The 24,777-nt window shown below is 35.2% G+C and overlaps 1 protein-coding gene across 5 annotated transcripts in view; it reads left to right on the forward strand.

The window, feature by feature from the left end:
• The window catches only part of PIGN (phosphatidylinositol glycan anchor biosynthesis class N), a 109,835-nt gene that overhangs the window by 56,589 nt on the left and 28,469 nt on the right, over positions 1 to 24,777 (forward strand). For all 5 annotated transcript variants that reach the window (XM_034996201.1, XM_034996199.1, XM_034996198.1 and 2 more), the window contains 8 exons: positions 486 to 585; positions 690 to 782; positions 1,749 to 1,840; positions 5,039 to 5,147; positions 7,234 to 7,342; positions 15,139 to 15,241; positions 21,126 to 21,228; positions 23,021 to 23,107. In XM_034996201.1, the coding sequence (XP_034852092.1) occupies positions 486 to 585; positions 690 to 782; positions 1,749 to 1,840; positions 5,039 to 5,147; positions 7,234 to 7,342; positions 15,139 to 15,241; positions 21,126 to 21,228; positions 23,021 to 23,107 (796 nt within the window). The remainder of the gene's footprint in view (positions 1 to 485; positions 586 to 689; positions 783 to 1,748; positions 1,841 to 5,038; positions 5,148 to 7,233; positions 7,343 to 15,138; positions 15,242 to 21,125; positions 21,229 to 23,020; positions 23,108 to 24,777) is intronic.

Genomic DNA, 24,777 nt, shown 5'->3' on the forward strand with positions numbered 1-24,777 from the left:
GTGCAATTAGGAGTTTCTCTACCTAGATTAGGAAAACCTACGCTTATTTTATTAAGACAGTTGAGATTTCAATATGATTGATCTTGGTGAATTTAAAATTTTTTCCAGCTCTTATCCATTTGGGTTCATTGTATTTTATTTCTGATCATGTATGTGTAATTGTATGTACTCATGTTTAAGCTAAGATCAAACATTTATTTATCATTAATGTTTATTTTTAAAACAAACTTTTGTGATCATTATCAAATTCAGAAATTACACTTTTTCCTAAAATACTTCTTTCTAGCTTTCAAAAAAATGATTTAGGTAAGTGAAGCCATTGAAAGAAATCTGTTAGAAATTATATTAGTTTTTGAATAACCTATGAGTTGAAAAGTCCCTGATTTCTAGATTTGCGCAGTTTTTATTTTTTACCATATATTACCTAAATTTTTTGTTCAATATATAGTATAAATAATCTTTTTATAAATAATCTTGTCAAACAGGTTTCAAGTCATTCAAGACTTTGTCTTATCACTGTTGACCTTTCCTCCAAGTCAGTTGGTTGGATATCTGTTCGTCTTTACCCTGGGCATTGAAGTATTAGTGAGTAATTTACCACATTCCAGTATTTTCAGATCTCTTTCATACATATGTAACTCCTCTTAAATGACCTCATTTTTCATTTCTTCTTTGGAATGCATTGCTAGGTTCTCAGTTTCTTCTACCGCTACATGCTCACAGCTGGACTTATTGCATTTGCGTGTTGGCCATTTATCACTCAGCTATGGACTCGAGCAAAGGTACAAGTACTTGTTTTGACATCGGACAGATTAGTAGCTACTTGGTTTTGATATGTGTTTAACTCAGGGAATTGTTCATTTTTAAAGAAAAGGGTAGAATGTGTCCTTACATAAAGAGCCTGGTCCTTTTGACGGGAGGACTGAGGTTACCTTCAAGTGATTCACATAGACTTTCATATCAAAATGAATTGGTCATGCAGTGACTGAAATACGCCGAGGCAGAACTGGTCTATCCTTCTCTAAATCACTTCCTAGATTCTGCTGGCCTCAAATGTCTAAAGGATGGTATTGTCCAGAACAAGGCCGTGGCTTGGGAAGCAGTGCTCTCAACTCAAGTCAGAGGAGTCACCTTTCTCCTAGCCTTGAGAATTGGCTCAGGTTTCCACTGTGATATTTTTTGATGGAGGTACCAGGAGGATAGAAATATCTTCTTTCCAGCCTCTGAGAACTTAGAAGATTCTCCAGTTAATGGGGTTATTGATAATTTTTTGTCTTAATCTAATTGCAAAATTATTTTTACTTCCTTCCCTCCTGAGCTCAATCACTTGATTATGATTGCAGGCCAGCTTTCTTATAGATGTCATCAGTATATGGTGTAACATAAATTGATTAAAGCCCTTGCTGTGAAATATGACCCAGGTTTAAATCCTGGCTGTTTCACTTACTGGTCATAGACCTGGTACCACTGATACTTTAACATCTCTGAGCTCCATTTCCTCATCTGAAATATTGTGAGTAATATAACCTGCCTCATGAGGTTATTGTGAGACTTTAATCAGATAATGCTCATATTATACCTAATACAGTACCTATTACATGACAGATCCGCCACCAAGAGGAACTGTATTACAATTTAAACAGCTCTAAGGCTTTGCATGTGGTCTTCACACTCGTGCAGTCTGTGAAACACTAAAGACAGTTTTCTTAACCGTACTTGTCTAAAGATAACTTTTTTATTTATTTTAGAGCATCTCACTGAGTTGGATTTTCTTCTCTTTGCTCCTGGCAGTGTTCCCACTGATGCCTGTTGTAGGACGAAAGCCAGATATCTTTCTAGTGTATGAACAATATTTTAACTTACTTTCTTTTCAATGTAATTGTTTTTCTCAATCAGCACTGTGAAATATGAACCTAATCTTGGTCATGAGTTTCAAAATTAACTAGTGAATAAACTAAAAGTTAAAATACTAATATCAAACAATTAGTCATAAATATTGGCTCAGGCTCTGGGGAGCATTAAAGCTCCTTGGTGATGCTTCTGGGCCTTCAAAAAAAATGAAATTGGGCCAAACATTGATAACTTAAAATGCCAAAAAAAAAAAAAAAAAAAGTCTAGACTCTTTTGTATATTGAGGAATCAGTAAAAGGGTTCATATGAAAAAATGTTCTGTTTGCCAAAAATGAAAATATCTAAAACCCATTGCTGTAATCTTTGCCTTTGAGCATTTCCACACTTTAACTGTCTTAGAATAATGAAATTCTCTCCTAATCTGCATGTAATGATCTCTAGGGGAGAAAGCTCTGTACCTTGACAACTTTACCATATCTAATCACTTACACTGTTACAAAATTCTGTATACCTTACCTAATTCTCCATGCTGCTGTCACATTTATTTCTTCTCAGTATATCCCAAATAAATCTGTAAAATAATTGATTACCTTTGCTTTTGACTTTACTTTTAAATTATTCTCAAGAAATCCACTGGCTGTGTGTGTGTGCGTGTGTGTGCGTGTGTGTGTGTGTGTGCTTGGCAACTAAATGATCTGTATTTTGTGTAACATTTCCTCTCATTTTCTAATCATGCAATCATCTTTGTTACTTTGTTTTGAACTCTGTATAAGCAACTTTTTTTTAGCGTTTTAACTAATATTGATGAGGGTATATCTTTTTTAGCTGAAAGAATATTAACTAAATGATATTTTTTAAAGTATGTGTTAATTTTTGAGTTTCTGTTATTTATCAGTGAACACATTTTATCTCATTCTGTGAAGTACTAGTAGGGAATAAGTCAGGAATTATTCCAGAAAGTCAGTTTATTAGCAGAGCCCAAAATAATTGTATTGAATTCTTATTTTTTTTTAAGATTTTGTTTATTTTTTGACAGAGAGAGACACAGTGAGAGAGGGAACACAAGCAGGAAGAGTGGGAGAGGGAGAAGCAGGCTTCCCGCAGAGCAGGGAGCTGGATTTGGGACTCAATCCCAGGACCCAGGATCATGACCTGAGCCGAAGGCAGACGCTTAACGACTGAGCCACCCAGGGCCCAATTGTATTGAATTCTAAGACCATACTTCTAAGACATAATTTATTAGTGTTATTAAGTAAAAACATTTTGTATCTGTCATAAACTATAGTAGTAGGTAAGAAGATGAATTTATTGCTTGTTTCATTTTTCTATGAGCTCTCCTGTTGTCTTTACAAAGCCCCTTTCCCCACTTTGGTCAATCTCTGCCTTTCTGTCCTGCTCAAGCAGTGTTGACATAGTTGAGCAGAATTTATACACTAAAAGGAGAAGAGATTATATAAATAGTCTCCATAGAACTTTGCCACTTGCATATTTTACTAAAGATGAATTCAAGAAGCAAACTTGTTAAAACATGAGAAATCTAATTTGTATTTTTAAAAATTGTTTTTTCCATCTATGCTTAATTTAAGTTCCTCAGTGATTTAAGTTTGTTCTGGTATTCTAGTAAGCTATATTTGCAACTTCTTTATGTTGACTCCTGGCTCATGGAGAAATTTCTACTCTCCATTTGATCTCTCACATCACCTCCCTTTAGACACTTACCAAGACAGATATGTAAAACATTTAAGGATAAAATTGAAGGAAAAAGCAAAAATAACATAGCTATAATATTCTTCTTACTCAAGTCTCTAAAATAAAAACATTTGCCAATGAATTAAAATACCAAATTTTTTTTAAAGGAAAAGCAAATAATCTTGACCATAGATGGCTGTTTTCATAAGTCTTAATGGTAATCCATGTTGAATATATAACTACTTTTTTCCTTACAATTCTCAAAGAGTATTAAAAGAATCAAAACAAAAATAAGCAAGTACTTTCCTAGGAGTTCCTGCCTTGCATTCATTTTTAGCCCTGCCTTTTTGCTCTTTCTTATTCCTCTTTAACCAACTCCTTTTCTCTTAGTTGTTGTATTGCCTGCTTCCAGATTCTATCCTTAACCTTATTTCAGTTGTCCTATGTTACTCAGATTTTTAGGAGGTGAGAAATATAGCTTAACATTAGTATACCATTTCCTTGGTATCAGTTTCCTTCAACTTTAGGAACGATACTATACCTGGTGTTCTTGAAAAAGTGTAATTTATCAGGGCACCTGGGTGGCTTAATCGGTTAAGCAACCAACTCTTGATTTCAGCTCAGGTCATGAGGTTCAGGTCTCAGGGACTCCGCGCTGGGTGTGGAGCCTGCCAAATATTCTCTCTGCTCCTCCACATCCTCCTCCCTCCCTCTCTTAAAAAAAAAAAAGTGTAATTTGTTGTTTCTTTACTGTACAAATGCCTTACCTGCGTACTACCTTTGTGACCTCTATCCTACCCTTTCTTTAGCCAGGAGCTGCTGAGGAAAGCACCAAGATTAATGATAAAAAGAAACATTTTGTCCTACTAACACTAGAACAATAATAGGGAATAGAAATGTTGATCCTTTTTGTATGAGTAAGAGCTCATAGTCAGAAAATTTATGTTGTAGATACTGATGATATGTTTAAATATTTTTTATATTGTTTTCTGTAAATTTTTCCAAGTCAGGCTAAGAATTATGGTAGCTGGTATGCATAAAAGTTTAAAAAATCAAAGTAAAGAAATAAGGTAAAGATATCTAAAAAATTGTGAGAAATTAAAAGTAACCCCATCCCTACTGCATCTTTTTTTTTTTTTTAAGATTTTATTTAATTGTTTATTTGTCAGAGAGCACAAGCAGGGGAAGCAGCAGGCAGAGGGAGAAGAAAGCTCCCCCCTGAGCAAGGAGCCCAGTGTGGGACTCGATCCCAGAACCCTGGGATCATGACCTGAGCCAAAGGGAGACGTTTAACTGTCTGAGCCACCCAGGTGTCCCCCTACTGCATCTTCATCCTGTAATTTTTATTCCTCTTATACCAGTATACCTATTTTGCTCCTTCATCTTGATAAAACCAAATGACTAATAGGGTCTACATTAGAGTAAAATATCTAATATTTTTATGTGTTCAGTAAATATCTTAAGAAAATTTGAAATTGCGAATTGTGTTTTAAAACAGAATGGGTGCCGGCTTGCTGGTTCTTCTGCTATCCCTTTGTGTTGTAACATCTCTCATAAGAAGAAAAGATCATTTTATAAATGAAGAGCTGCTGTTACATCTATTTCAGGTCAGTTACAGGTTTTCAACATCATGTTATACTAATGATATACCAAACGGATCTTATGGTTGTATATAATGATATTGTTCTTAAGATGCCATCACATTTACATTGCTCAATGCCTGCCAGCTGAGAAGAAAGTTCTCTGTTTAAGATATTACACGGAAATATATTCTCTAAAAGGTATGAAATAGCCAAAAGGTCAGCAGGAGGCAGCCTGAAGATGCCAAGAGAGCAGAGGTTAAGGAGATATAAGAGGCATCCATATTGACCAAAAAGCTGAGCTATAAATGGCCTCCTTTGGACTGAGATTCTATGTTGTTCTCATTTGAGTCAGGAGAAGGGTAATCTTTGAAGTGAAAGCAGCCTCTGAGTATGTTTATATGAAGAATAGCCAGTTTAAGACTTCAGATGCTGTGCCAGGGAAAGTAGACCTCACCTTGGCTGCTGGCTTTGGTGTGGTGAAAAGAACTTTGAACTTGAGGTTTCAAAATTGAGTCAATTCTCAGTTATACTGTGTACTAGATGATGGATTTTCAGTGATATAGCTTTGGTCTATTTGTTTTTAATTTGTAGAGATAATATCTAGTAGAGTTGTAAGAATTAGAGAATATATGATGTCATATTTTGTGAAGTGATAACTGTTTTGTATATAAGCACGGACACTACTTAAATTTGTTTTTTTTAACAAAAAAATTAAACATATCCAAAACACTGACAAAAGAAAACTTATAGGAATCTTCTCAAAGAATTTCCTCCGAACAAAGCTGGGGTAATAGAAAGTAATGCCAAGAACACTTAAATAAAAATACAACAACACTTAAAAGATGTTAGTTTATTCTTGGAGAACAATAGAGAACATATAAAAAGAGAAGAAATGTTTTGTCAAATATCCTGTCAAGACATAGGAATGTATATTTCATTTTAAATGGTGCACTGACTGGCTTTACACTAAAGCCCATAGGTAGCTTTGACAAAATTCACCTATAATTATGACTACTTTGGCAGAAGTGAATGTTCCTGGATCCTACTCTATAGGAGCAAATATCATGTTAAAATTCTCACAGTCTTTGTTGGAAATACTCCTGAGTTGATAAATCTGTTATGAAATTTCTTTTTACATTAACTATATTAATTTGGATTGATGGCTCTATTGTATAGCATATTTTTGGTGATTCCAAGAAAAATATCTTTGACATGTTAACATCTCTGACATGAGAATGTGTCCTACAATTGAAAGGATCCTAGGATTGTGTCATAGTTTTATCAACAGCATTTTTTTTTTCTAAATTCACTGAAAATATAAGAGAAATTAAAGGTATCTCAAGGATTGGTGATGGGGTTGCTAATCTGATCTCTAGGAGATTTTACTTCATTTACAACTGTAGCTATGTCATTTCTTAAAAATGGCAAATAATCCGCTAGTTCGGGGGTTAGCAAATAATTTTCTAAAGAGCCAGATTATAAATATTTTAGGCTGTGGGTCATATGGAGTCTTTTGTAAATTCTCAGCTCTACCACGTAGCTCAGAGGGAGTTGTAGATTACACATAAATGAATGAATGTTACTACGCATAAGTGGCTGTGTTTCAACAAAACGGTATTTCTAGGAACAGGCCACCAGCCTACAAGCCATAATTTACCAGTTCTCCACGAGTTTATATATATTCCCTGAAGAATACTGTGCTCCTTGTGTTCCCAGTACCAGGAGAACATTCAGGCCACAAATACGTGTTGAATCAATGGATATGACTGGGTAGAAGACACTCAGCCACATTGCACTATCTGCATTTCCATGAGTTAAGAAATCTTCAACGTTAGTAATGAATATTTCTAAATAGATATGGTGTGATCATGTATACCAGACTACTCTTGAAAGTGCAAAATGCCTCATTTCGTGCTTGTAAAGGAGGGCCTCTGCTTACTGCCAGAGTTCTATCAAGCTTGTAGCCTTGGCTGTATGTGAGCCGGTCCAATTTCAGTCGTTTTGGGGCTAGATTCCAGTTGTTCAGGCACTTTTCTAAGGATTCTTTTTATATATAAATTAGTCTCTCACCACCTTCTCTTCTACTGGTGTGTTTTGTATTTACTTTCAGATGCTGAGCATCGTGCTTTCCATGTGTGTTGTGTATACGACCCATGACAGTTTGCTCAAGAAACAAGGACTGCCTCTTTTTAACCAGATCATTAGCTGGATAACGTTAGGTAAGAGGACAGTCAAACTAAATGAGTTAATGTTATTATAGCAAGTCATATCTTAAAATTATCCATATATACCTGTATTATTGTTACTGAAAGAAATAATTTTGTTGAATGAAAATAATAATAACCAGCTATGAATTCCATCTTATGCTGGAATTTGACAAAGAAAATTAGAACTTTTGTTCTAATACATTCATGTGTTAGTAAGAATTACTTGTTAGAATATTATTGGCCTGATAATAAGGCTATATGTTTATTCACATCTGATAAAACTAACGGATTCCCAAAGAGAAGAGATTCTTATGCTGAAATTTCATGTCAATTCATAAATTCTCCATCCTTACATAGGGACTAGGAAATAGTTCAGTTTTATCTGTATTTCCCTTGCTGAAAATAACATTGATTAGTCACTTCCCAACACATTACACATTTTATAAAGCCAGTTAAATGTTTCAAAACGCATTCCTCTATAGTACCTTTATTTAAGGATCCTGAAGTGTGCATGTGAAGGAAACAGAAGTAATTTAAGGACCTAGGGTTTTCCTTCCAATTAGAAGATAAGACAGAGGAAGCTTGAAGTCTAGGATTTTCCTTTTAAAAAAAAAAAAGACACTTTGTGATGTCTATGAATAATGTGACATGCAATTTAGCCCCTCTGTTTTTTGTGTGTGTGTGTGTTTTTTAATGATTTTTGTTGTTCATTAAAAAAGAAAAAGATCTTTGGATGGAACTTTACCTTAAAAATGATGAAGGCTGTTCTGCAGGCTTTCCCATTGAATTATCTTGATTTAATAAAATTACTATTTATATTCATTTTGCATGAACAATATTGATGACTGCTCCTTCATTTAAAAAAAAAAAATGTGTTCAGTTTGTACTATGTTCTGGCACTGCACTCTTCTGTTCCCTGAGAAGAATAAAGATAGGCCAAGTCCCTGCCCTTTTGGAGCTTATATACTGCAAGGAAGGGGTGGGTAATGAGGTGACTATTAGTAATGATCTCTCTCACATGATGTGTTAGTTTTTAAATCCCCAGAAAAAACAAAAACTGTGAATGGGAACTGTAGTACTAAAGGGAAGTCTTTCTGTCATAGTCCATCATTTCTCAAGTGCACAGTCATATATAACTCACACCAGCAGATAAACAGTATATGGCAAATAGGAGACCCAATGTACATAGTAGCAATGCATCTGTTGCTCATTCCTTTCCAATGCAGCCTGGCTCACCTCCTTAGTTTTCTTACCTACGTAGGGGTAAACTACAGTGAAGAAGAGAAGCAAAGAAAACATAATTTGTGTGCATTTCATTATATCTCATTTTTAAATTTCTAAAAAGGTTAAAAAGAGAGAGAACATAGAATTACAGAAAACCATCCTCCATTTCATGTGCTTGTCCCTCATCTGTGTTTATGAACATATGTATGGGTAACATTTTTTAGATACCATATTCAGTATTTTTATTTATTCTGCCATCCTTATATTAATTTTTCAGCTGACCTAGCAATGTTCATGGCATTTTTTTCTTTGTCTTTTATGACATTGACATTTTTGAAGAATATAACCAACCGCAACACCCACCCCGCAATGGACTGTTACTCAATTTGGATTTGTCTGATGTTTCAGACGTAAGTGATGCTGTGCCCTTCCTAGGGTCACATTTGGAGGCGCATAGTCTCTATCTGTCCCTCATTGTTGATGTTAATTTCCATCACCCTATCAAGGTGTCACCCAGTTTTTTTCATTGTAAATAAGCTGTCAGTGGGGACACTAAGACCAGCAGATATTCTCATCAAAATTTCTCCCTAGATGTAGCATCCATTCATAAATCTTTGCTGATCCAGTCTTTGTCATGATGGCTACAAAATAACTCCTACTGCATTTATCAGAGGTTCTCAGCATTCTCCTCTGAGAATCTTCCCTTCTTTCCTATTCATTCATTCATTCATTCGTTCGTTCACTCACTCATCTATTTATTATTATTGTGGACTCATGAGCACCTATTTTTTCAAAGATTTATAACTCATTACTGTTGATACTTTGGTGCTCAAATTGTCCCAGATTTGGCTAGAGATAGCACCTTGGAGCTAGCTTGTAAATAGACAGCCACCCTCCCTTAAGTTTTTTGAGCACTTTCTTATTTTCTGGCATTAAGAAGATGTTTACTTTATAAGGTTTACCTTGTATCCACACTGTCCCAGCTCTGGAATCAGTTATTTTTCTGAGGAACCATAGCTCTTTTTATTGGGTGAATAGTATTAGACACCAAGATCTGAGTGCCATATGTTCTCATCACTACTGGAGTATCTTTGCTTCTTTGCTCTTCAACAGACAGAGCTAGGAAATATATGCTTTTATATACATATAACTTCTCTTACATATAAATACATATACACAAATTAACATACACATATATGCACATAAACATGCATACCTATACATATTTCAGAAATCGTAAGTTCACACTATACCTATATCTCTGTCTATTCTTTCTTGCCTTCCCCCATTCCATATTTATATGCTCCTCCCATGTTGATAAGTAACCCTGGCTCCCACAACGTCAACATGTGTACTCATTTGTTCAGTCCTATAGTATATCTAAAACAAATTCAGGAGTCTTTCACCCATACCGTCACAATAAACAATATTATTCGAGATTTGTTTGTAATTCTCACTCTGCGCCCAGACTTCACCTTGCCCAAGACCAAGGGTTTACGGTTAAATATTGTGTTCATAGTTATTTGGATTTGCCAGCCTGCCTGCCTGCCTCCCTTCCTCCATTTTGTTCACTGTGATTATGGTATTCATTTGAACTACAGCTAGGTTTGTTTCAATTTGTTTTGGCTTTTTTTTTTCTTTCCTATTCTTTTTTATTTAATTTTTTATGTAGGTAGAATATTCACATGTTTCCAAACATAGAAACAATACAAAAAGGTATACTCAAGTGCTGCCTGTAGTCCTTTCCCCCCATTCTCCTATACCCTTAATCCTTCATGGGCTATAACCTTCATTGCTTTCTGGTTATCCTTTATATGTTTCTCTTTGCAGTGATAAATGGATATAAGGATGTTTTCTTACTTTTCCTCCTTTCTTACACAAAAGGAGTAGCATTTTATATATCCTCTTTTGTACTTTGCATCTTTCACTTAACACCTCTTGGTAATCACTTCATATCAATTCATAGAGCTCTTCTTTATTCTTTTTTACAGCTATTTAGTTTTCCATTGTGTGTGTATTCCATTGTTTATTTAACCAGCCTCCTATGCTTTCATGTTTAGGTAGGTAATCTTTTTTCTTAATTACAAATAATCCTGCAACAAATAACCTTGAGCATATGCATAGTTCATACTGTTAGAGGTATATTTTCAGGATAAATTCCTAGAAGTTGTATTACTGGTACAAAGGGTAAATGCACATGTAGTACTTTTAGATATTGCTAAATTCCCCTCCAGAGGTGTACCATTTTTCATTTTTGTTAACAATATAGGAAGAATGCCTATTTCCCCATAGCCTCACCAAAGTCTATTGAATTTATGCCAATCTTGTGTTTAAGAAATGGTGTATCTGTGTTTTTAATTTGTATTTTTCTTTTTTTTTTTTTTAAGATTTTATTTATTTATTTGAGAGAGAGAGACTGAGAGAGAGAGAGAGCATGAGAGGGGGGAGGGTCGGGAGGGTCAGAGGGAGAAGCAGACTCCCTGCTGAGCAGGGAGCCAGATGCGGGACTCGATCCAGAGACTCCAGGATCATGACCTGAGCCGAAGGCAGTCGCTTAACCAACTGAGCCACCCAGGTGCCCTAATTTGTATTTTTCTTATTAATGAGTGAGTCAAACACCATTTCACATGCTTAAGGGCCATTTTTATATGTCTCTTGGGAATTATCTATTCATCTCTTTTCCCTCGTTTTCTATAGATTTTTTGGTCCTTTGCTTTCATTTTTGAAAGCTCTTTATAAATTAGGGATATTAGTCCTTTACCTATGATATATGTAATAAAAATTTTTCCCAGTTTGTCCCTTGTCTTTTGACTATGCTTATAAGTCTTTTGCCCTCTAAATGATTTTTACTTTTGTGTAATCAGTTTTTTTTTAATGCATCTGGCTTTTTAGTCACAGTTAGAAAGCCTTTCCTTGATACCTAGGTTATAGAGGAATTCACTCATATTTTGTTCTAGTACTTGCATACCTTTACATTTTACATTTCAATCCTTGATGCATTTAGAGTTAATTATTCTAAATATATGGTTTAAGGAAAGGATTTAATTTAATTTTTTTCCAAATGGCTATCCAGTATCATTAATAAAGACTTTATATGCCCCAGTGATTGGAGATAACACTTCTATCACACACTAGATACACTGGTCTATTTCTAGACTTTCTAAACAATTCCAATTATATGTCTATTCATGTGCCAGTAATATACTGTTTTAGTTACAGAGACTTCATAGTATATTTCAATAAAGTATGAACTTTAGGATCTACTTGCTCAAGCTTCACAAAAAGGCCACTGGAAATTTTATTGAGATCATATTAAATATGTAAATTAACTTAGGGAAAACTTATATTTTAATCATGAGTAATGTTGAAACATTCTAACCAAGAACAAGGGATGTCTTTCCACTTGCTCCAGCCTACTTTTTTGCCTTTAAGAGTAATCTTTATAGTTTTCTTCATACAGGCTTTACATATTTTTTAAGTATATTCCTAAGTATTTTATCTGCTTTGTTGCTATTGTAAATGGGCTTTTCTCACTCATTTTATCTACTAATTATTATTGAGAATAAGTTGCTATTGATTTTACATTCTATTTTTTTTTACTGAATTCTTTCATTTCTTGAGTTAGGTTTATCATTGACTCTAGGATTTTCCAAGTATACTGTCGTGCTATTTACAAATATAGATGTATATTTCCCCCCTTTTCTGTTCCTATTCCTTTAATTGTTTCCTTTAGTTCATTTGCATTGGCTAGTATCTCCAGAACAATGTTAAATAGGTGGAGATAGTGAACTTCCTTGATTTTTTTTTTTTTCCTTGACCTTAGTGGGAATGCCTCTGGAGTTTCCCCATTAAGGTAGATGCTGGCTTTAGGATTGAGCTATATGTATTTGTCATGTTAAAGAAAGTACTATATCCATAGTGGCTGCACCATTTTACATTTCCGCCAACAGTGCACAAGGCTTCCAATTCTTCTACATCCTTGTCAACTCTGGTTATTTTCTGTTTCTGTTTGTCTGTTTTATAATGGCCATTCTGCCAGGTGTGAGGTGATATCTCATTGTGGTTTTCATTTGCATTTCTGTGATGATTAGTGATACTGAACATCTTTTCATGCACTTATTGGCCATTTGGATGTCTTCTTTGGAGTAATATCTGTCTAGTTCCTCTGTCCATTTTTTAATTGGATTTTTTTTTGTTGTTAATGAGTTGTGTGAGTTCTTTATATATTTTGGATATTATCTGATATCCTCTTATCTGATATATGGTTTGCAAATATTTTGTCTTATTCCACAGGTTGCCTTTTCATTTTGTTGTTTTGTTTCTTTTGACATGCAAAACTTTTTCATTTGATGTAGTCAATGTAGTTCATTTTTGCTTTTGTTGCTTGTGCTTTGGATGTCATATCAAAAAAAAGTATTGCTTAGAACAATGTTATCCTTAATGTTATCCCCATATTTTCTTCTAGGAGTTTTATGCTTGAGTCTTTAATCCATTTTGAATTCATTGTTGTGAGTGGTGTAAGATTGTGGTCCAATTTCATTTTTCTGCATGTGGTTATCTAGTTTTCTTAATACCATTTGTTGAAGTAACTATCCTTTCCCCACTGAGTGTTCTTGGCTGCCTTGCCAAATATTAATTTACTGTGTGTATGGGGGCTTATTTCTAGGCTGAGCCTGTATTTTATTTTATTTTTTTAAAGATTATACTTAATTTATTTGAAAGAGAGAGAGAGCACAGAGGCAAAGGGAGAGGGAGAAGCAGACTTCCCACTGAGCAGGGAGCCCGATGTAGGGCTTGATCCCAGGACCCCAAGATCATGACCTGAGCCTAAGGCAGACACTAAACCAACTGAGCCACCCAGGTGCCCCTGAGCATACATTTTAAATAAGACATTTAGTCCTTGAGATTGAGAGAAGTAGGTACTAGAGGATGCCTACCAAGTGCTGTAAGGCATGACTCATAAGTAGGTCAGCAGTATCTCCAGAGATCTCTTCCAGGCACGAATTCACCATAGTCTAGTTCCAGTGAGTACTTTTTGCTAATGTGCTGTGATCTCCAAATGGATTATATGTTATGAAACTGGTTCTAACATATGTCATTCAGAATGGGGACTCTTATTTCCCTCTTTAGCACCTCATCAATTTTTTAGACAAAAGTAAAACAAGGATAGAAAATAGAGTTTTACAGAAGAGGTCTCATTTGAACTGGCTTTTATAATAAGAAATATTAAAATGTTACTTTTTTCTGTTAAAATACATATCAGGTGATGATCACAGTATTGGAACTACACATCTGAAAAATATCAGAAGCTATTTGTCCAGGGGATTATCAATATAACTTTCAGAGACTTACGTCTTGCAGTGAGTTGACTTTGAAGGAGATTGTTTTTAAATTTAACTTATTTGTAGATATTGATTAGTAATAATAATAGCAGCTAACAGTTATTAAGCACCTACTATATCCCTCGCACTATGCTCAGGGAGCATATTACAGGCAAAGTTGTAGTTAAGTCTCACAACAGCCTATTTATATCCTCTCTACCGGGCAGATAGGAATACTACTTAGATGGGTTAATAAACTTGCCCCATGGTTAAAAAGTTAATAATGAATCACCCAGGATTTTATCCCAAGTCATCTGTCTCCATACTCAGGAGCGTTTAACTCCATGCATGTTTCCTGCCTAACTAGGGTGATGAGGAACTTAGGCATATTTCCTTCCCCAAATAGAAATGGGCAGTTAATGTTTTGCTGCCCTTCTACTGAAGTACTTGCTTTCTCGTCCTGTGGGGAAGGATTACTAAATTACTCTTATTACAGCTCTCGTGTGGGGAAACCCTCTCCTGTTTTTCATGTTCTGAGTGAGGCGCTACCACTCTCGATGCCTACTTTGCAGCGGGAAAACTTGGGAGAAGGACGTTAGGAAAAATCAATTTCTGGGGAATAAGTTGTCTTTGAACTAAATGCCCAATTAAAAGAAAATCTGCTGAATCTTGAACAATATGTTGTATTATGGTTTTTATTATTTGTATTAGCAAATAAATTATTCGTTTCGTTGTTAATGTTACAGTGAGCAAGGCTAAATAAAATTGAGAAAAATCTGAGCCAAAATGTGGCAAAATAATGAAATGTAATTTTAATTAAAAATGTGAAGTTTCATTGCTTCTTGGCCTTTTGGCTAAGATCAAGTGTAAAACTGTGAAGTGTCAGGGGCACCTTGGTGGCTCTTTCAGTTAGGCCCCTGACTCCTGATTTCCGCTCAGATCGTGATCTTGGGGTTATGAGATCAAGCCCCATGTTGTAGGGCTCCACCCTTAGCGGGGAGCCTGCTTGTCCCTCTCCCTCCCCCTCTGCCCCTCCCCACCCGCTCTCGCGCGCTCCCTCTCTCTCTAAAATAAATAAGTAAATAAAATCTTTTTTTAAAAATGTGAAGTTTCAAATTTCTTACAAAAATGATTAGGACAGTATAGCCCATTTGAGAGGCCACAGAAACAATAAATTCTATAAATGGTACTAGAATCAGTGCTTCTGAACTCATATACGTTGTGTTTGTCATACTGACACGGCCCTGCTTTGTTTTGTTGCAGCCTCTTCCTTCGTCCTACCACTGCTGAGCCCTACAAGTCTCTTTGAGCGGTTGTTTAGCATACTTCTTTCCTCGATGTCAGCCTACCTACTGCTAAGCACAGGGTATAAACTGTTTTTAAAATTTAATTTTTAGTAGCAAGTTTTAAATGATCTTGACATTTATCTTTGAATATTTTACCTCTGGAAATGAAAAATGTGTATATCTTGAGGAATAAATTATCAATATTTTCTACTTCATAAGAACTATATATGACTTGATCTTAAATCTTCTGTTTTCTTTTTCCTATTTTTATAGTATTGTCTGTTGTCTTTGTTTTTCTGTTTATTTCCTGAAGTTGCTAAAATGTCATTTCACTACAATGTTAGAAAGTTCTGATTGATTATGGAGGAATTTGAAGTCTTCTCAAATAATGACTTAGAAGAACTGTAGCATTGTTCCATTCCTTTCATGCACTTCAAATTATGCCTTGATTTGTTCATTCTTATTTGAATATATTTTCTTTTTATTTTTACTCTTACATATATCATAGTCCAAATATTCCTTTTGATTCAGAAACTTTCAGAATATTTTCCCAGAAGTTAAAGAATCCACTTTTATTTAAGATTTAAATTTTCTTACAAAACAAAAACTAGCAGCTTGATTTGGGTTGGATCCTAAAATGTTCTCTAGAAGTCCATGAAGCAGTGATACAATCTCCCCATCTGCTTTGAAGAAAAGGATTCTTCACTTGCTTTTGAAATTTATTTTATCCTTACTTGAACGCTTATGAGGGTGAGAAATGTGTGCATTATAACAACATTTTATAGAACAGACAAATCAAATTACCACCGCTCATAGATAGCTCAAAATTTGGCCCAGATAGAAGATCTTAATCCCAACTAGACTAAACCTCAGATTCACCATTGTGCTGTCAACAGATTATTCCCAGTTTAAATGATTTTGTAAAGCCATTTGGGGTCCAAGACTTAGGTTCATTTTCTGGGAAACTTAGTTGTCCTAATTCAGAATTAGAGGGATGTTCTAAAAAATCTCTTCATAATAGGCCCTAACATCCTAAGTGACCTAGGCCCCAGGAGTTCTTGTAGTCCTCAGATAAGAGATGATCCAGTGTGGGGTACGAAACCTGCTCTTATCAAAGCTCCCCACACCTCCTGCCTTCTTTTCTCCCTGCATAAACAGATCTGAAGCACAGATGTGAAGAAGTAATATAAGCAATAGGGAAATCTTCACCAGTTACCTAATAAGATTTTAAGAGGGGCTTGCTTATTGACTTAGAACTTTGAACTTTCAAATAAAACTTGAAGTCTATCAGCATATTCTTACTCAAGACTGATAAACGTAATGAGACTTTAAAACTGTTCACTCTTGGGGCACCTGGGTGGCTCAGTCAGTTAAGTGTCCAACTCTTAATCTCCGCCCCCCATCTTGATCTCAAGGTTGTGAGTTCAAGCCCTGTGCTGGGCTTTGTGAAGCCTACTTAAAAACAAAAACAAACCTGTTCACTCTTTTCCCCTTTATTGGTGAAATTTCAGGATAAATAATTTAGTTTCAATCAGAACCCATCAAACTATATATGAATTAGTTTTTAGTCTAGATGAGAAGGCAAAATATAAAATAATTTCTATTCTAACTCACCACTTTGGGGTGACACGCAAGTTTCATTAAGAGATCCTACCCAGAGGTTGCCTTAAGAAAGTATGTATTTGAGAGGGTCCAGAAATATGTGCCAACTTCTACACAGTCAGTTAATAATCAATAAGCCCTTTTCTTTTTTGAGCCTTCACATTCTAAAGCAATAAACAAATTTAAAGGAATGTGTAGAAGATTTAAGAAATACAAATCTAGAAATAGATCTGGTTTACTGGATTAGAAAGAAAGGAAGGAAGGAAAGAAGAAAGGATGATTAAAGTTGAATTTTGAGTGAAAAAATATTTCAGAATGTATAATGAGGTTAATCATGTAACTTACATTGGGGATAAATATGATAGTATTTTAAATCATCAATTTCAGAGTCATAAAGAGACCAAAGCATATTACCATAAGCACATTTAATTTATTTTAAGAAAATCTGAAAAGCAAAAATTCATGTGTAAAAACAGAACAGTAATAATGAGTATAACCTTATTAATGAATGTATTAAGAAATATATTGTCCAACATCAGAAAGTATATTTACCTTTGCAGAAATATGCAACAGAGATAGCCTAAAACAGCACAGTCTAACATTTTCAATTAGCACAGTTTTCAATTTCAAATCAGTTTTGCAAAATTTATAGTCCACCTGATTGTTCTACATCACAATTTTGGACAATCTGGAGGATTCTTTATGTAAATTCGTGAATAAGTGAATAAATAAAAGATATTTAAAAGAAATGCATTTTTATTACTTTACAGAAATACAGTAATAGTAATCCTAAATTCTAACAATGTATCCTTGATTTAATGAATAAAGAAGATTCATTTTAATCAGCATTTCATTATTTTTATGCAAATGGAAGCTATTGAAATGCTTGAAAATAGTTCTCTTAAGTTTGTTAAACATTTCTCGCCAAAACTGTATTTATATTATCCCTTTGCTTAACAAACTATAATACAAAGCTAAATGCCTTTTTCCCCCTGTTGAATTTGCACGGAGACCAAAGTAGGAGATCCTAATTCTGTAAGGTTCTACTATGTACACTGTGAGCCTGTGATGACATTTTATTGGTATTTCAGTTTATTAATTCAGATATGCAGACTTTATACAAGATATTGATTGTCTAAAGAAATAAAGTCCCATTGGAAGATTGTCTTTATCAGATTTATTAATCTACATTTTACAAATGAAAGTGATTATAGTTTATAGTTTCTGAAAGGAAATAAATCTGTAGCACTATTCGTAGAAGTATGAAATTTATGTTTTCATATATTAGGAAAGAATACTTTCATATATAACTGCAAATATTTTTAAAAATCGTGGTCTTCTTTTGCTTAGAGTATACACCTTCTTGATTCAATTAATCAACAGTTGTTTTTTCTTTCCCATCTCCGATACAACAGACAAACAGGCAGAACAATTAGCTTACCCCAGGTGTATAATAGAGTTGTAAGCTGCTATAAAATAAGGACTTGATTTTACAGTGTTAGGCAATTACAGAATGCAACAGTTAAGTTATTGTTACTTAATTAGGTTGGGAATTGTAAGATATAAAGAATGGCTAGAGAAAGAATTTGCGTAGGGGAGCTGAATTGGTGCCGTTGATATCGAGGACTCCTGTGGAAGTTGAACTAAATTTTATTTTATTTTTTTTAAAGATTTTATTTATTTATTTGAGAGAGAGAGAATGAGAGAGAGCACATGAGAGTGGGGAGGGTCAGAGGGAGAAGCAGACTCCCTGCCGAGCAGGGAGCCCGATGCGGGACTCGATCCCGGGACTCCAGGATCATGACCTGAGCCGAAGGCAGTCGCTTAACCAACTGAGCCACCCAGGCGCCCCTGAACTAAATTTTAAACACTAGCTAGGATACAGGCATTCTAAGTCAACATTTGTTTTTCAATTATTTTTTTTAAATCATTGTAAAAGTGGTATTGATCACATTTTGGAAAGTATGGATAAGGGGGAAATCATCTATTTACCCTACCCCTCCTGCTGATACTCTGATATATTTCTTCCAGTCTTACCTCTGTATTTGTCTTTTTAACATAGTATTAATCATAGTCCATGTACTATTTCATCTTCTTTTTCTACCTAATATTATTTTATTTTAAGAATTATTTATTTGAGAGAGTGAGTGGGGGGGTTGCAGAGGGAGAGTGAGAGAGAATCACAAGCAGACTCCACACTGAGCACAGAGCCCTACGTCACAACCCTGAGATCACAACCTGAGTCACAATCAAGAGTCTGATGCTTCACCAACTATGCCATACCTAATATTATTTTAGAAGCATTGTCCCAGATGGCTCATAGGCTCCTAACCATCATTTTAATAGATATTTAATATTCTGTGGTGTGGAGGAACCTTAATTTATTTAGCCATTCCTCTATTTTTGATCATTTTATTTATTTCCATTTCTTATTATAATACTCTGAGTTATGTTTTTGTGCACAAGCTTTCTATATAGTTTCTATTACTTCCTTTGTTCACTTCTCACATGTAGTATAGCTGAGCCATACAGTATGAATTTATTTTTTATTTATTTTTTTTTACTTTTGTCTTCAGAACAGTGCCAATTTATAATATCACCAGCAACTGCTGAGGGGTCCTATCCTTCACAGTATTTGGTATTTTCATTTTTAAATAAGAACATCAATGGCTATTTTAATAGGTCAAAAATGGTACAGCTTTGTGTAAATTTTCTATGCCTGTTTTACTAATGATATTTTCTCATGTATATATTGTCTGTTCATAACTTGGGCATTCTGCATCTTCTATACCGAGTGATTTGTGTATGCTGTCTTAAAGCCAAACACTTCCTTCTGCCCGGTCTTCAGTTTTTATTTTTATGGTCAGTGATAGAATTTAAAGCATTTTGCTTCTTTTGTCTTCTCATGTTTAGGAAGTAGCACCAAATGGAATAGAGTTCAATAGGTGAAAAAGTTGAGAGAAATAAAGTTTTTTGTTTTGGTTTGGTTAGTTTGATTTTGTTTTGTAACTTCCACTTAAGTAACTCACTCAGCAAATACTTCTGTTAGCTGGGCCTGCAGTGATGACAAGACTGACACAGTCAGAGCTTTTTCAAACTAGAGGGAAAGGCGTGTCATGTGATTAAAGGTGTGAACATGTGATTAAAATGGTGGGAGAAGAACTATCATGGAGTATTTGAGGGATTACCCAGGTGGCACATATATCCCTAAGTAGGCCAGAGGGGGATTAGAAAAGACTTCTGTCACTGTCTATCTCATGAACATTTCTCCTTTGTCCACATTATAATGCCCACATTATACTAGCCTAGAGATGTACCATACGTTATTTAATCACTCCCTAGCTTGTCTCCTGTCTTTGTTTTTGTTTTTTCCCTCCTGTAAACAGTATTACAACAAACATCTTCATAGGAGAATTCTTGTGCCCATAGTGAATTATTTTCTCAGGGTAAATTCCTAGAAGTGACATCATTGGATTATGGTATATGAATATTTTTGAGATTCTTTTTTTTTTTTTTTAAGATTTTATTTATTTGACAGAGTGAGAGAGTACAAGTGGGGGAACAGTAGAGGGAGAGGGAGAAGCAGCCTCCCCGCCAAGCAGGGAGCCCGATGTAGGGCTCAATCCCTGGACCCTAGGATTATGACCTGAGCCGAAGGCAGACGCTTAACCATCTGAGCCACCCAGGCGCCCCTATTTTTGAGATTCTTGATGCAGAGTGTTGGATTGCCTTCCAGAAATTGTTTATTCCTATATAGAGAGTATGAGGGTTAGTTTTCATTATACTCTTGTTGACATTTTTTTTAACTGGATAAATGTGGTAAGTGAATGTGGTATCATCTTATTATTTTAGTTTCCATATCAATTATCAGTAAGGTCAAATGTATTTTCATGTGTTCATTGGCTCTCTCTTTTTTTTTTCTTTCTGAGAGATTTAGGTCTGTATTGCACCCATTTTTTTTTAAATTTGGAACATTGGTCTTGCTCTTCTATATATATTAATGATTTTAACTCATGCATTGTCTTTTTACCTTCATCTTAACGTTTTCTTTCCTTTTTTGTGTATTTGTCGTTTACCCTATGAATGATTTCTAAATATCTCTACTATTTTAAAATTAAAATGATCTCAAGATTTAATAAATTTCAAAAAAAGATGGTGTTGGAGTTGATATTTAAATGTTCCTTTCCTTTCCCACCTTCTTCTTCTGGAAAGCCTAGAAAATTTAAATTTTGTGATATTGTGACTTTGAAGTATTATCAAGGTTGTTTTAATTTTGCATAAATTTGCATTTTTACTTGTTTAATGTTTTTTTCTTTTCTTTTCTACCCTCCCACTTCCACCCCAAATCCCTTTGCCCCTTAGGTATGAAGCTCTCTTTCCGTTAGTATTGTCATGCTTAATGTTTGTCTGGATACAGGTGGAACAAGAAACCCTTCAGCAACTCAGTGTTTCCTATAAACAGAAGGTAGCTTGTCAAAATCATTGTTGTGTTTGAGAATATTAAAATATTCCCTGTTCTGTAAGGAAGTTGCAGTGTTATTTCATCAAAAACTATGCACCATTTAAGGCAGTCATAATTTAGTTAATGATTAATCAAGTTAAACAGTTTGTAAGAAAATTGTTCATTTACAACAGAAAAGCATGATTTTATTCTTTAATAGGCATTAAATAGGTTGGGTTTTTCTTAGAGATTATTTGAGAATCACTGATGTACAAAAACATCAATGTAGATGAAGGAGTGGAGGAGAAAGAATGCTTTTTATCTTATTTTCCTCTGTTTTCATATCTAATTTTTCTTTCCCTCAATTTATTGTATTCACAAGAATATTTATCTTGTCACAAATCAGTTCATGAATTCGATCGTAAGGTGACATTTGTGTTTGCAGTGTGGTTTTTCTCTTTCTAGTGGTCCTACTCTGAATTGCTTATTCTGCCACCCTAGTGATTGTGGCCTCAGTCCAAATCTTAGGCTGTTTATTTTTTTTAATTTTTAAAAAAAAATTTTTTTTTTTAAAGATTTTATTTATTTATTTGAGAGAGAGAGAATGAGAGACAGAGAGCATGAGAGGGAGGAGGGTCAGAGGGAGAAGCAGACTCCCTGACCTGAGCCAAAGGCAGTCGCTTAACCAACTGAGCCACCCAGGTACCCCTGAGGCTGTTTATTCAACACAGTACACTTTGAATTGGCTAAAAGCCAGCTAAATTTTAAGGACACATTTATCATGCTGAGCTATAGAGTTAAACTGATGTCTCTTGCCTTTATTTTAGAACTGAAGGTAATTATAAACCATTGGTGATAGAATATTTACAGTTTTACTGAGGTCAGATAAAATGAATATTGCAGAAAAACACCTTCATAGTTGATCCATTGAGCCATCCATAACTGGTTCCAGTTGAGCTTACAGGGTAATTGATAATTTAGAATAATTAATTTCAATAATGAGGAAACTTCATTGAAGTATATTAAATAATTACTGGTTTTTAACATTCAGCCCTGACATATTAAAACAGTACATGAAAACAGTTTTGTTCAGATTCTAGTAAATGGTCAGACTGTCCTTAATAGTAAATATTAAATATTTTAATATTAAATCTAAAAATGAGATTCATTGTGTCATTTTTTAAATTCTGTTTTTTAATGGAAAACATATTTCTTCTTATAGAAAGGAGTATTAAAGCATCCAAAGAACTTAGTGGAAAATTACATGGATAGTGGAGGAGGGGAAAGTCTCCCTTTAAACTCACCCATTAGTTTTACTGTTTTGGGGAGAGGGGGATTAAGCAAAAGTGCATCCTTCTTGTTGAAATTGAGTGACTTTCTATTTTACCAAAAATAGGAATATTTTGCATTTGTATATAGAGAAAATAATTTCTAATTAACAGAAGAACAAAGAGACAGAAATATTTGATTTTATCATGCTTTTTTAATATGATAGGGTTTTAGAATATCAGGACACTGAGAAACCAGGACATAGAAAAGGGAAGAGTTATATAGGGATTTAAGAGTGAAGCATTTATATAAGATAAGGAAAAGCCTGATTCTCCCTTTTATTCAGCAATACTACAGCTCTGTTCAGTATGTTACTAGCAATGTATTATACCTTTTGGCAGATTGTATTAAGATGTAATTAAACTATAGGAACAGCTTTATTGTTAGTTAATTTTGTCAGCTATTGTACCAGACTGGAAGTTTGCCCTTGAGGGTAGAAGTAAGTGAACTGTTCTTGTGTGCTCATGTATTTCTTATTGTCTCACAGGTCACCAGTCTCCAGTTCACCTACAATCCTGATATAACGCAGTTTCGACAGATTTATCTGGATGATGTCCGGAGGGCCTTTTTCCTTGTATCCTTTGTTTGGACTTTTAAGGTGCTGCAACCTCCCATTTAGTGGAGTAAGGAGGTACTTGCCTTGCGTGAATAGTGACCACTTGGAGGCCATTTAACCACCTTTTAACTATAATTTTCTCATACAGTCCATATTTTTAAAAAATGTCGAAACTGTAGAAAAGCATGCAGAATGATATAACAAGCAAATGTATATGTGTGTATTCCCACCATCCAAGAGATCAACAATTACTATTTTGTCACACGTGTCACACATTTTTAAAAAATTAAAACATTACCGCCAAAGCTAAAGTTTTCTTTCAATTCCCAACTCCACTCTAATTTCCCTCATCCAGAAGAAACCACTGTGCTGAGTTTGGTTTGTACTTTCTTTGTGTATTTTAAACTGTACTCATGTTCTATAACATCTACCTCACAAGGTTTTTGAATCACATCAGAGGCAACGTTGTGTGAAAGTTGTTAGTGTTAGAAGTTTGAAAGACAATATGGCAGAGTAAAGTCTCATTTGGGAAGGCAGGCTGACCCGCTTCAAGAAATTCGTAGGGAGGTATTTCCTTAGAACTCACTGTGGTGCTGTCCTTCTCTCCCTCTTGATTCTGTCCTCGGTTTTGCTCTCTCTGTCTTTGCAGGCTCCTTCCATCACCCTCCATTAATCAACACTTCTTCCCTTGAACGCTGCGTCCCCCTAGAGTATAATTTCATCTCGTCTTTTCCTGTTTACAACCGAGCTCCTTAAAAGAAAAATCTGTCGTTGCTGCTACCATTTCCTCCCCACTTAGATACTGGATCTTTAAGCCTTGAGCAGTGCCTGGTACGCAGTAGCTCCGTGAGTATCCGTCAGATGTCCCTGCCAGGGCTCTGCCGCTGTCAGTGGTCTGCAGGGGCTCCCTGACTGCACAGTCCGAGCTTCAGTTTTACTTGACCACTATAACATTCAGCTCTGTTGACTTCTCTTGCTTTTCCCTTTCCCTCCAGGACGTGGTCCAGGTTCTCTTCTTAGCTTTTATATCCTCTCTATTCTCCCTCACTAAAACATATTCTTTCTTTGTCTGATCTTGAATGATGTTCTTCTCCAAGCTCTACCCTTAACCTTAACCTCTTACACTGCCTGGATACTGTCACCCTCTCCTATAGCTTTGACTGATACCTCCGTGCAGACAACTCTGAGATTTACTTCTCCAGCCTTGACCTCTCTTGACCTCACAAGCCATATGTCCAATATTCTGCTGTGCATCACCAAATATATGTCCCAGACTGACTAACAACAGCCCACCCCCTCCAAAGTCTCTCTCTGGCAAGCCTTATCTCATCGAATGGCATCACCATATTCCCAGTCACCCAGGCCATCAAACTTGTCGTATTTAACTACTTCTTGTCCAGTTCTGAAGTCCCACTGTCTCCCCCCACTTCTCCATCTCTGCTCCCAGTGCATCAGTTCAGACCTTCCTTGCCCCTGACATCTACTGAAATAGCTTCCCAATTGTATTTCCTGCCTATAATTATTTGTCTCCCTGATTTGAATATCTCACTGTCACTGGTATTTCTTGTTTGTATCACTCACCTAAAATGTTTGCTGGCTTTTCATTGTCTCCACAGTAAAGTTCAAGGCTTTTTATTAATATGCCACCAATCTATGTTCCTGCCTTATCTTTCACTGTATCCTTCAAT

This window comes from Mirounga leonina, unplaced genomic scaffold (assembly GCF_011800145.1).
Source record: "Mirounga leonina isolate KUSES-001 unplaced genomic scaffold, KU_Mleo_1.0 Mir_93, whole genome shotgun sequence".
NCBI classification, from domain to species: domain Eukaryota; kingdom Metazoa; phylum Chordata; class Mammalia; order Carnivora; family Phocidae; genus Mirounga; species Mirounga leonina.